The following is a 14,649-nucleotide window of genomic DNA, read 5'->3' as shown; positions in this document are numbered from 1 at the left end:
TCCTACTTCCGCCCTCTTAACTTCACTACTTCCTGCTTCCGCCCTCTTAATTTCACTACTTCCTGCTTCCGCCCTCTTAACTTCACTACTTCCTACTTCCGCCCTCTTAATTTCACTACTTCCTGCTTCCGTCCTCTTAACTTCACTACTTCCTGCTTCCGCCCTCTTAACTTCACTACTTCCTGCTTCCACCCTCTTAACTTCATTACTTCCTGCTTTCATCTTGATTTCACTACTTCCGGACACCGCCATCTTGATTTCGCCTCGAAGCCGCCATCTTTCCTTTGTTATTTCCCGCCGCCGCCGCCATTTTTATTTCACTTCTTCCTTTTGCTGCCATCTTTATTGAACTACTTCCGGACGCCACGCTTCATCTTCTGGCAATTTGAGGAGACGATGGAATAATAAATGAACTCATTCTGTACCACAATCTCAACTAAACCAACCTAATGTGCGTGTGTGTGCGTGTGTGTGTGTGTGTGTGTGTGTGTGTGTGTGTGTGTGTGTGTGTGTGTGTGTGTGTGTGTGTGTGTGTGTGTGTGTGTGTGTGTGTGTGTGTGTGTGTGTGTGTGTGTGTGTGTGTGTGTGTGTGTTTGTGTGTGTTTAAATTTTTTTTTAGAGATAATTAACTGGTGATTTCATCTGCCAACTTCTGAGTTATTTAAATGTACACACACACACACACACACACGCATACACACACACACACACACAGCGCAGAGGGCTTCTAATATTTTATTTTATTTTGTGTGCCAGTGCCGGTTGCCATAGCAACACATGTCTCGGGGAGTCCTGTGGCAGCTGTGCAGAGATATCATGAGCAAGAAAAGAAAGTGAAGGAAGTCAAATATTACAATAAATGTTGTGTTTTAATAACAACACGTCAGGGAAAGTTGTGTAGCAACGTTAGCATACACGGATTGTCACAAAAATTATCTCTCAATTATTTTGTTTGGTGTACAAAATAACATTTTTTTTTAATATTGTGTATCATTTTGATTTTTTTTTGTTGCATTTTGTAGCAGAAGTAGTAGTTTTTGCTCATAAGGAGGATATTTTTGTGGCAAAATGTGTTTCTATGGTCCAAAATTTAATGCATAATTAAGTGGTTTTAATTTTAAGTCTGATGTTTTTATTGTTTCTGCACAATTCATAAAGATTTTTATGATAGATTTTGTTTGTAACTGCAAATTAACCAACTATTTACAATTTGATTTGATTTGATATTGTGTTTGTTATGGTTTGTATATGGAAATATTCATCACTAATGACATGACAGAGGTTTAAATATATTTATTTATTGATGCAAAGTGTTGTTTTTGTGGCATTTTAAGTGTTTTTTTGTCGCAAAACTGTACTTTCTGCATCCAATTTGGATTTTTTTTTCTGGCAAAAGATTTGTGTTTGGTGTGCACAACAAATAATGTTTAAAGCAGGCGTTTACATAGAAAAAAATAAATATATATATATATATATATATATATATATATATATATATATATATATATATATATATATATATATATATATATATATATATATAATATATATATATATATATATATATATATATATATATATATATAATTCTGTTGTGCTAGAATAAAAAAACTTAAATTATAGCAATTTATGTTTCTTAACGAAACTGTCAATGACATGACAGAGGTTTAAATATATTTATTTATTGATGAAAAGTGTTGTTTTTGTGGCATTTTAAGTATTTTTTGTTGCAAAACTGTAGTTTTTGCAACCAATTTGGATGTTTTTTGCTGGCAAAAAAATTTGTGTTTGGTGTGCACAAGAAATAATGTTGTAAAGCAGGCGTTTTCATAGAAAAATAATAATTAAAAAAAAATAAAAAATTATATACATATATTATATATATATATATATATATATATATATATATATATATATATATATATATATATAATATGTGTATATATATATATAATGTGTATATAATTCTGTAGTTCTAGAATAAATCAACGTAATAAATTATAACAATTTATGTTTCTTAACAAAACCGTCAGTAAAAATGAAGTGAAATTGAAAATACAGCTTTGCCACTTTAGTCATATTTTTTGCACTTGGGAAACTTCTCCATGGCTTTAACTCCAGACTTCTTCTGTTTGTTTGAGGTTGTCATTACTGCCACAAGTGGTGGGGAAGTGTATTACAACTGAGAACCGCTGCGGCCTATACAGACCACAGCTGAGAAAAATATATATGTTGGTGCCCCTATAAGGGGGCCCAACAATGGACCCTAAGGTTAAGAAACATTATTTTTTAAGGTTAATGTGTTTTTTTATGGTTTATTAGGTATTTTTGGTGCCATCCAATTGTGTATTTACAATTTTATATCGTACAATATATTTATTATAATTCCTATTTTAAACATTTGCATCACTAAATATGAGAAAGTGATACACATGAGTGTTTTTGTTGTATTTTAAGTTGTTTGTAATTGCAGAAGTAGTATTGTTTGCTACTAAGGAGGAAGTTTCTGTAGCACTTTTGGTTTTATGCTCAAAAGATTCATTGTTTGGTGCACAAAGTAATGTTTTTGGTGGGTTTTTGGGTCCAATGTTTTTATTTTTTATTTTGCTGTTATATTTAAAAAAATAATGTTTTTTAATTATACAATAAGTTTTGGTTGTTTTACTCTGTATGAACTATTAACAAATGTGTGGAACATCTAGTGGCACGCCAAAAAAAAAAAAATATATATATTATAATAATAATTAAATATTCAAACAAAGTGTTACTGTTCAAACTGTGTGCAATATTACAGTGGCCCAAATTTTTCATGAATATTTAGGCCTACTATGCTACTGTATTTTGATGGTGGTTTTTGGAGTTTTAAAGTGTTTTCTGAGGTGGTACTTGGTGAGAAATGTTTGAAAACCACGGATTTGGACCAAATAGGGATTTTTGTGGTTTTCATTTCATTTTATTTGGTCTGCAAAATATTGTTTTTGGTCAAGTTTTGGTGCGTTTTTTTGGGTTTCAGAATGAAGTATTTTTGATATTTTTTCAAATTATTTTTATTGTTTACAGCCGTTATTTTTTACGGATCGATGTTTTCTTTATGATATATTAAGTCGTTTTGACTTATTTAGAATTGAACAAATTAGTTTGGTGCAGTAGTTGTTTTGCCAATTAATTAATTTACTTTTGTGTAGGAATTGTGCAAATTGCTTAAAAAAATAAATAATTTGTGATCAAAGTCAGGCTTTAAAAAATCTAATAATTTTGAAATTATTTTGCCACAAATGATGTTATTTTTTTGTGTTTTTTTTCAAACCTGGAGCCGCAATTGTTTTTTTTTTAAATTATGTTTTTACGCGTACAAAAATTTGTTTTTTTTTGTCGCGTATTTGTGTTCTTTTTAACGAGGTAAGTGTCATGCACTTAAACTGAAGTGACAGGTACGATGTGTTAGAGTGTGACGTCCGTCACGTAGATGAAAAAAACCTTGCTGCAAAGTACCAGCAAGTGCAATTAGGAGCAAATGCGGAACCCCCACAATGCATCAGTGATGAAGTCACGCTGACATGTAATGCTCCTGTCCAATAGAGGATCTTTGAAACCAAACCGAGCGATCCCCCTGTCGCCTGTCTGGCTGCTCGGGTCTTTACAACGTTTGCTCTGCCGAATAGATGATCTTTGACTACAGCCTGCTGGCATTAGCGTCTTTCAGTGAGCGGAATAGAGAGCGAGGGAAAAAGTGCCGACCTGCAATTTTTCTTTCATGGCGCCCGTCACATAAAAAGCTCATGTTATGGCGACGATGATGATGATGATGGTGATGATGATGAAGGGTCCGCTGAGTGCGCATACCTTAGGGCAGCTCAGTGGAGAGAAGAAAGTGTTTACGCGGCTAAAACGGCTCATTTAAATATGAGCTCTTCCTCCGACTTGCCTTTTTGTGTGATATAAAGGATCTTTGACTTGCTTTTTTTGCACACTCGTGTCATATTAATGATCTTTGACTTGAGTGTCGGAAGAAATGGCCTTAAAAACAGCAAGGTGGCTTTTGATGAGCTTTCATTTGATGATCTTTGACTTGGGTTTTTGCTGTAAATCCTTAATAAAAGCACAGAGCTTGTGTTGCGTAGAGGATCTTTGACTTGCGTGTTTGAGGAAAAGGTAGTTAAAAATAGCAGAGTAGCCCTGTCATATTGGGGAATCTTTGACTTACGATTCCTAAAAACAACATTGCACAACCGTCAAATACGTTTGATGATGATCTTTTACTACTTTTTTTTTTTTAAACAGCAGCGCACTTCGGTCAAATAGAGGATCTTTGACTTGCGTGTTCGAAGAAAAGGTCCTTAAAAACAGCGAAGTGGTGCTGTCATATAGAGGATCTTTGACTTACGATTCCTAAAAACAACATTGCACAACTGTCAAATACGTTTAAAGATCTTTCACTATTTAAAAAAAAACAAAACAGCAGCACACTTCCGTCAAATAGAGGATCTTTGACTTGCGTGTTTGAAGAAAAGGTCCTTAAAAACAGCAAAGTGGCGCTGTCACATAGAGGATCTTTGACTTACGATTCCTAAAAACAACATTGCACAACTGTCAAATATGTTTAAAGATCTTTCACTATTTAAAAAAAAACAAAACAGCAGCACACTTCTGTCAAATAGAGGATCTTTGACTTGCGTGTTCGAAGAAAAGGTCCTTAAAAACAGCAAAGTGGCGCTGTCGTATAGAGGATCTTTGACTTACGATTCCTAAAAACAACATTGCACAACCATGTTTGATGATCTTTCACTACTTTTTAAAAAAAAACAGCAGCACGCTTCTGTCTTATAGAGGATCTTTGACTTGCGTGTTTGAGGATAAAGTCGTAAAAAACAGCAGAGTGGGCCTGTCATATACTTTTGATGATCTTTCATTAGAGGATCTTTGACTTGTGTTTTTGCTCTAAATCCTTAAACACAGCACAGAGCTTGTGTTGCATAGAGGATCTTTGACTTACGATTCCTAAAAACAACAATGCACAACTGTCAAATACGTTTGATGATCTTCCACTACTTTAAAAAAAAAACAAAAAAAACAGCAGCACACTTCTGTCATTTAGAGGATCTTTGACTTGCGTGTTTGGAAAAAAAGGTCCTTAAAAACAGCGAAGTGGTGCTGTAGTATAGAGGATCTTTGACTTATGATTCCTAAAAAGAACATTGCACAGCTGTCAAATACGTTTGATGATCTTTCACTACTTTTTTTTTAAAAACAGCAGCACGCTCCTGGCATATAGAGGATCTTTGACTTGCGTGTTTGAGGATAAAGTCGTAAAAAACAGCAGAGTGGGCCTGTCATATACGGTACTTTTGATGATCTTTCATTAGAGGATCTTTGACTTGTGTTGTTGCTCTAAATCCTTAAACACAGCACAGAGCTTGTGTCGCATAGAGGATCTTTGACTTATGATTTTGCAGTCGGTTCTTAAAATCAACATCGCACAACTGTCATAAATTATACTTTAGATGATCTTTCACTATTTTTTTTTTTAAAAACAGCAGCACACTTCTGTCATATAGAGGATCTTTGACTTGCGTGTTTGAAGAAAAGGTCCTTAAAAACAGCGAAGTGGTGCTGTCATATAGAGGATCTTTGACTTATGATTCCTAAAAACAACATTGCACAACTGTCAAATACGTTTGATGATCTTTCACTACTTAAAAAAAAACAACACAGCAGCACACTTCTGTCATTTAGAGGATCTTTGACTTGCGTGTTTGAAGAAAAGGTCCTTAAAAACAGCGAAGTGGTGCTGTCATATAGAGGATCTTTGACTTATGATTCCTAAAAAGAACATTGCACAACCGTCAAATACGTTTGATGATCTTTCACTACTTTTTTTTTTGAAAACAGCAGCACACTCCTGGCATATAGAGGATCTTTGACTTGCGTGTTTGAGGATAAAGTCGTAAAAAACAGCAGAGTGGGCCTGTCATATACGGTACTTTTGATGATCTTTCATTAGAGGATCTTTGACTTGTGTTTTTGCTCTAAATCCTTAAACACAGCACAGAGCTTGTGTTGCATAGAGGATCTTTGACTTACGATTCCTAAAAACAACAATGCACAACTGTCAAATACGTTTGATGATCTTCCACTACTTTAAAAAAAAAACAAAAAAAACAGCAGCACACTTCTGTCATTTAGAGGATCTTTGACTTGCGTGTTTGGAAAAAAAGGTCCTTAAAAACAGCGAAGTGGTGCTGTAGTATAGAGGATCTTTGACTTATGATTCCTAAAAAGAACATTGCACAGCTGTCAAATACGTTTGATGATCTTTCACTACTTTTTTTTTAAAAACAGCAGCACGCTCCTGGCATATAGAGGATCTTTGACTTGCGTGTTTGAGGATAAAGTCGTAAAAAACAGCCGAGTGGCCCTGTCATATACTTTTGATGATCTTTCATTAGAGGATCTTTGACTTGTGTTTTTGCTCTAAATCCTTAAAAACAGCACAGAGCTTGTGTTGCATAGAGGATCTTTGACTTACGATGTTGCAGTCGGTTCTTAAAATCAACATCGCACAACTGTCATAAATTATACTTTAGATGATCTTTCACTTTTTTTTTTTTTAAAAACAGCAGCACGCTTCTGTCAAATAGAGGATCTTTGACTTGCGTGTTTGAAGAAAAGGTCCTAAAAAACAGCGAAGTGGTGCTGTCATATAGAGGATCTTTGACTTATGATTCCTAAAAACAACATTGTACAACTGTCAAATATGTTTGATGATCTTTCACTACTTTAAAAAAAACAAAACAGCAGCACACTTCTGTTATATAGAGGATCTTTGACTTGCGTGTTTGGAAAAAAAGGTCCTTAAAAACAGCGAAGTGGTGCTGTAGTATAGAGGATCTTTGACTTACGATTCCTAAAAAAAACAATGCACAACTGTCAAATGCGTTTGATGATCTTCCACTACTTTAAAAAAAACAAAAACAGCATCACACTTCTGTCATATAGAGGATCTTTGGCTTGCGTGTTTGAGGAAAAGGTGTTTTAAAACAGCAGAGTGGTCCTGTCATGTAAAGGATCTTTGACCAGCATTTTTGCTGTAAATCCTTTAAAACAGCACAGAGCTTCTGTCATATAGAGGATCTTTGACTTACAAGTCTTAAAAAACAACATTGCACAACCGTCAAATACGTTTAATGATCTTTCACTACTTTTTTCTTCTTTTTTTTCTAAATTTTTTTTACCAGCAGCACACTTCTGTCACATAGAAGATCTTTGACTTGCATTTTCGGTGTGAATCCTGAAAACAGCACAGAGCTTTTGTTGTATAGAGGATCTTTGACTTACAGTTTCGCAGTCGGTTCTGAAATACAAAATCCCGCACTGTTGAGGATCTTTCACCGGCATGTTTTATGAAAGAGCAGCACACTTCTGTCACATAGAGGATCTTTGACGATACTTTTTTTTTCCAAAACAGCATCTACTGTCGAAACAGAACATGAAAGGATCTTTGACTCCCATTATTAAGGTTTTATTATTATTTTTTTATCTTAAACAGCTGCACACTCCTGTCGTATTAAAGATCTTTGTGTTGGTCGTCGGTCCCTGAAAAGAGCAGAGCATCCCGTCGCCTAGGAGATCTTAGATTAGTGCCGAATGAACGTTAAAAAAAAACCCGTTTTACGAGCACCAGACTTTCCTTGTGACCTCCTTCCTGTTGCGGAACGCCCGAGGCTCGGAGGCGCTTCCTGAGCCTGCTCGGCGGTGCTAGCCTGCTGCATCCGGAACATTCTTGCGGGCTGCAGCAGCGAGCGTGCGAGTGGGAGCTTAAATGATTTGTGTTTTTTTGTAAACAAGCTCAAGGCGCACACGGAGCTTCTCCTCAGCCACTTTCACTTTCACTTCTGGTGCGAGCGCCTCCCCGGCCAGCCAATAAACGAGCTGTCGGCCTTCATTGTGGAGAGAAGCCGAAGAAAAAGCAGATGGTGGGATCTCACCTTGGACTTTACCACACTTGGGGTGGGGGTTGAGGTCCAAGTGGATTCATGACGACATGCTCGCTAATTATGGACATGTTTAATCAGGCGTTACTTTTACTCGTAATGTTTAAATCTCTAGATCTATTTGTTGATTATGAGATTTTATTATTTTTCAGCAATGACAGTTTTAAAGTATGAAACTGCCTGCCTGGCAGCTTTGTGTTATTTTCTTGTTATATTGCACCTGTTTGCAATATAACTATATATATTCATATACATATATATATATGTAAAAAAAAATGGTGCAGTTCAGCTAAATGTGTTGGTTTTCTGAAATGGACTTGTTTCTTCAGCATTGTCCACACGTTTAAGTCAGGACTTTGGAAAAGGCCATTCCAAAAACCTTCATTGTAGCCCGATTTAGCCATTCCTTTACCAATTTTGACGTGTGTTTGGGGTCTTGGTCGGGGGTGGGGGGGGGGTGGGGGTGGGGGTGTTTGGGGGTGGGGGGCGTGGTTGGGGGCGTGGTTATTTACAGCTAGAATTCACCAACTCGAGTATTTCATATATATTTCATATATATATATATATATACATATATATATATATATATATATATATATACAGTATATATATATATACTGTATATATATATGTATGAAATACTTGACTTTCATTGAATTCTATATATATATATATATATATACATATATATATATGTGTATATATATATGTATATATATATATATATATATATATATATATATATATATGTGTGTGTATGTATATATATATATATATATATATATATATATATATTTTATTTACATAGAAAAAAAAAAAATTACTTGAATTTCAGTGTTCCGGTGGCTATCCATTAGATGGCAGTATTGTCCTGTTTAACTTCTCCGTTCATGATGAGTATATCATTTCGGCCACCGTGTCCAATGGAGAAGTCTGACAAAAAATGTTTGTGGGAAAGCGGACGTGAGAACAGGCTGTCCCCACTCAGTCTCAGGTCCGCATTGAGCTGGAGGGGGCGTGGCCTCCAGCTCCGGCTGAATACCGGGAGTTCGTCGGGAGAAAATCTCTGCCGGGAGGTTGTCGGGAGAGGCGCTGAATACCGGGATTCTCCCGCTAAAAACGGGAGGGTTGGCAAGTATGTCTGACCACAGAACTTTCCCTCCAGAAGGTCTTATCTTTTGTCCATGTGATGTCAAAAGTGGTAAAGGCTAGAATGAAGGTGTTAGAATGGCCTTCCCAAAGTCCTGACTGTGTGGACAATGCTGAAGAAACAAGTCCATGTCAGAAAAGCAACACATTTAGCTGAACTGCAGCAATTTTGTCAAGAGGAGTGGTCAAACATTCAAGCAGAAGCTTGTGGATGGCTACCAAAAGTGTCTTATTGCAGTGACACTTGCCAAGGGACATGTAAGCAAATATTAACATTGCTGTATGTATACTTTTGACCCTCACATTTTCAGTAGACCCATAATAAATTCATAAAAGAACCAAACTTCATGAATGTTTTTTTGTGAGCAACAAGTATGTGCTCCAATCACTACATCACAAAAACATAAGAGTTGTAGAAATGATTGGAAACTCAAGACAGCCATGACATGATGTTCTTTACAAGTGTATGTCAACTTTTGATCGCGATCTGGAAAGTGTTTGATGCATTTTGAAGTTTTCCTTGACTTTGACTCTGTCATCACTTGGTTCGAGCGTGTGAGCATGATGGTGATCTTGCTGAACTGTGTCACGTTGGGAATGTACCAACCCTGCGAGAACATCGACTGCTCCTCCGATCGATGTCAAATACTGCAGGTAAACACACACACACACACACACACACACACACACACACACACACACACACACACACACACACACACACGTGCAAACGATACATGTTTTTACTAGATTTGCACGATAAATATCGGCCAATGTAAGGAATTAAAAATGTCATACCGGTAAATCAGATGAAAATATCTTTCTTAACAGGTGAAAGAAAAGGATGCTTCAATACTTGTACAGTGTTGTAGGAGGGTTAGGGTAAGCAAACCAAGCGCTCCTTTTCTCAGACGTGCAGCGCTGTCGTAAACTTGCTCAGGGCTCGTTGTAAACAAACATGGCATCGGTCGTGTGGGACTTTCTTCACGGTCTTATATACAACACACACAATTAGGAGTTTTTCCAGTATGACTGAACCTTATATATGTATATATATATATATATATATATATATATATATATATATATATATATATATATATATATATATATATATATATATATATATATATATATATATATATATATATATATATATATATATAAAAATAAATATATATATATATATATATTATAATTTTATTTTTTTTATTTTTAGTATGCACTCTTTCGTATTTTTGTGTGCATGTTTATATATCTTTTTTTTAATAACTACGTGTTATTTAAACATTAAAAAAAAATTAATTCCTATTTCATCCCTACAAGCCAGGAAACAGGCTTGTAGGGATGAAATAGCCTCTGTGTTTTTTCCTGACCTAACGTATATTCCGCTCTACCCCGGTATTGAGCACTGTATAACTGATAAACCACAGAAACCTCGACTATACATATATATATATATAATATAATTTATATATATAATTTTTCACCTCATATTCTAATATTCTAACTTTTCTATTCCACAAACAAAATAATTTTCCATCCATCCATCCATTTGTATTTTTCTCTCTCTCTCTCTCTCTCTCTCTCTCTATATATATATATATATATATATATATATATATATATATATATATATATATATATATATATATATATATATATATATATATATATATATATATATATATATATATATATATATATATTTACATTTTTTTGTGGAATTGCAATGTTTTTGTCATATTTTGATTTACTTACCTTAGTTTATAATATAAAATTCTAAAAATAAAATGATATAAATAGGTCATGTAATAAACATATGTACAATTATTAGTTTTTTTACAGTAAAAATTGACTTTTTTTTTTATATATATATTTTTTCTCACCTCATATTCTAACTTTTCTCTACTAAAAACTAAATATTCCCCCCCCCCCCAAAAAAATCATTGGATGTTCGACTTTTTGTTTTGTTTGTAAATATTTTTATTCTCTCCAAGGTTCACGTTGTGTTCTTGTAAAATTGCAATATTTTCTTATAAATGTATTACATTTTCATGTGAAACGGCAATGTTTTTTTTGTCATATTTTAATTTAGCTAACTTAATTTGTTGTATAACATTCTAAAAAAATTATATAAATATGTTATGTAATACAAATATATACAATTATTAGTTTTTCCTGTAAAACTGAGCCTTTTTTTTTATTTTTTAACATATTTTTATTCCACTAATATTCTATTTTTGCTTGTCGAAACCAAAGGATTTTCTTAAAAATTTAAATTATAAAAATTCCCATTTTTAAATGTAATTTATTTTTTTTGTCCTCTCATGCTTCGACTCTGTTTTTGTAGAATTGCAATATTTTATTGTAATTTTTGTATCTTTTCATGTGAAATTACAACTTTTTTGTCATATTTCGAATTGCCTGACTTAACTACAAATACAAATATTTTTTAAATGTTGAATTTAGTTGATTAATTTGTATATATTTTATTTTACACCGTCTTTTTTTAAAATAGGATTAAAATCAAAAGTAAGATCACTAATTTAGCATATATGAGTGGTGCCCCGGCCCCCTCTGTAGTGGGTCCCCAGGTCAAAAAGGTTAAGAGAAACAAACGCGTGGGACTTTATTTATACCAAAATGTTTTGCAAACATTCAGCGAGAAAGAGTGAAATATAAAAACCATCACGCTTCAACACATCAAACCTTAGAAACCACCTGAAACGCCAGCATGGACAAGACAATCTGACAAAAGGGTCTGCAGGGTCCAAAGTCCATCGTGGCCCCAAGTCTGCGGTCTTCTTCGTGTTTTTGCAGCTTATTGGCGCCGGCGGCTCCTCGCCGTGACTCACAGCCGGCGTGCGGTCGTCATGGCGTTGTGAGCCCCCCCCCCCCTCGCCAGTCCGCATGTCAGGATCCCCCACTCGTGTCAAAGGTGGATGAGTGGGTGTAGCACGGAGGCCTGTTAGCGCGCTGCCTCACACACACACAGATTGATTTGTCTCTGTGGGGGAGGGGAGGCTGTTGACTTGAACCTGACAGAAGTCCTCCCGCAAGTTACCGCCAAGCCCGGTCAATATTGGCACGGCTTTATCGGGCATCGGCGCCTCAATCGATGGTCTCCTCTCGGAAAAGCCGCCGTCTTAATAGCGCAGAGTTCGGCGGCAGCGGCCGCGCGCACGAGTGCCGACGCACGGCAAGGGCTGCAATAACTCCACAGTCCAAATTGGCTATTGAACTAGCATCACAACCACAAAAACAACAAATAGCTACGCCGCCAGGGATTGTCCTCCTTGCAAGTAATTTACGACAGCAGCCGCCTTGCACAAAATAAAGAATTCAAAAATAAGACTGGAAATATTCCAAAAAGTCGGGGAAAATAACAGGAATACAGCAAAACAGAATGTGACATTGAATTTGTGTGATTGCTCTTCTTGCAAGTAATTTATGATAGCAGCCACCTTGCACAACACAAATAACTCAAAAATAAGACTGGAAATATTCCACAAAGTTGGGGAAATTACAAGAATACAGCAAAACAGAATGTGACATTTAATTTGTGCGATTGCTCTTCTTGCAAGTAATTTATGATAGCAGCCACCTTGCGCAAGAGAAATTATAAATGACGTAAAATAAGACTGGAAATATTCCACAAAGTCGGGGAAATTGCAGGAATACAGCTAAAAGAATGTGACATTTAATTTGTGCGATTGCTCGTCTTGCAAGTGATTTATGATAGCAGCCACCTTGCACAAAATAAATAACTCAATGATGTAAAACAGGACTAAAAATATTCCACAAAGTCGGCAGAAATTACAGGAATACAGCTGAAAGAATGTGACATTTAATTTGTGTGATTGCTCTTCTTGAAAGTAATTTATGATAGCAGCCACCTTGCAAAAGAGAAATGATAAATGACGTAAAATAAGACTGGAAATATTCCGCAAAATCAGGGAAATCACAGGAATACAGCAAAACAGAATGTGACATTTAATTTGTGCGATTGCTCTTCTTGCTAGTAATTTATGATAGCAGCCACCTTGCGCAAGAGAAATTATAAATGACGTAAAATAAGACTGGAAATATTCCACAAAGTTGGGGAAATTGCAGGAATACAGCTAAAAGAATGTGACATTTAATTTGTGCGATTGCTCTTCTTGCAAGTAATTTATGATAGCAGCCACCTCGCACAAGGGAAATTATAAATTACGTAAAATACGACTAAATAATTTATAAAGTTCGAGGAAATTACAGGAACACAGCTAAAAGAATGTGACATTTAATTTGTGCGATTGCTCGTCTTGCAAGTAATTTATGATAGCAGCCACCTTGCACAAAATAAATAATTCAATGACATAAAATAGGACTCGAAATATTCCACAAAGTCGGCAGAAATTACAGGAATACAGCTGAAAGAATGTGGCATTTAATTTGTGTGATTTCTCTTCTTGCAAGTAATTTATGATAGCAGCCACCTTGCACAGGAAAAAATATAAATGACGTAAAATAAGACTGGAAATATGCCGCAAAATCAGGGAAATCACAGGAATACAGCAAAACAGAATGTGACATTTAATTTGTGCGATTGCTCGTCTTGCAAGTAATTTATGATAGCAGCCACCTTGCACAACATAAAGGATTCAAAAATAAGATTGGAAATATCCCACAGAGTTGGGGAAATTGCTGGAAGGCAGCTAAAAGAATGTGACATTTAATTTGTGCAATTGCTCCTCTGGCAAGTAATTTATCACAGCAGCCACATTGCACTAGAGAAATGATAAATGACGTGAAATAAGACTGGAAAAATATTCCGCGAAAGTCTGGAATTACAGGAATACAGCTAAAAGAATGTGACATTTAATTTGTGTGATTTCTCTTCTTGCAAGTAATTTATGATAGCAGCCACCTTGCACAAGAGAAATGATAAATAATACTGGAAAAATATTCCGCAAAATCAGAGATATCACAGGAATACAGCAAAACAGAATGTGACATTTAATTTGTGCGATTGCTCTTCTTGGAAGTAATTTATGATAGCAGCCACCTTGCACAAGAGAAATGATACATGACGTAAAATAAGACTGGAAATATTCCACAAAGTCGGGGAAATTGCTGGAAGGCAGCTAAAAGAATGTGACATTTAATTTGTGCGATTGCTCGTCTTGCAAGTAATTTATGATAGCAGCCACCTTGCACAAAATAAATAATTCAATGACGCAAAATAGGACTAGAAATATTCCACAAAGTCGGCAGAAATTACAGGAATACAGCTGAAAGAATGTGACATTTAATTTGTGTGATTGCTCTTCTTGCAAGTAATTTATGATAGCAGCCACCTTGCGCAAGAGAAATGATAAATGACGTAAAATAAGACTGGACATATTCCGCAGAAGTCGGGGAAATTACACGAATACAGCTAAAAGAATGTGACATTTAATTTGTGTGATTTGTCTTCTTGCAAGTAATTTATGATAGCAGCCACCTTGCACAAGAGAAATGATAA

General features: G+C 35.3%; 1 protein-coding gene across 1 annotated transcript in view; it reads left to right on the top strand.

Moving 5' to 3' along the window:
- Positions 1-14,649, top strand: part of LOC133634271 (voltage-dependent T-type calcium channel subunit alpha-1I-like) — a 334,793-nt gene that overhangs the window by 19,196 nt on the left and 300,948 nt on the right. Inside the window, exon 2 of the mRNA XM_062027399.1 lies at positions 9,693-9,794. Within this exon, the coding sequence (XP_061883383.1) occupies positions 9,702-9,794 (93 nt within the window). The 5' untranslated portion in view covers positions 9,693-9,701. The remainder of the gene's footprint in view (positions 1-9,692; positions 9,795-14,649) is intronic.

Source organism: Entelurus aequoreus, linkage group LG18 (genome assembly GCF_033978785.1).
Source record: "Entelurus aequoreus isolate RoL-2023_Sb linkage group LG18, RoL_Eaeq_v1.1, whole genome shotgun sequence".
Lineage (NCBI taxonomy): Eukaryota > Metazoa > Chordata > Actinopteri > Syngnathiformes > Syngnathidae > Entelurus > Entelurus aequoreus.
This window is presented reverse-complemented; position numbering and strand designations above follow the sequence as displayed.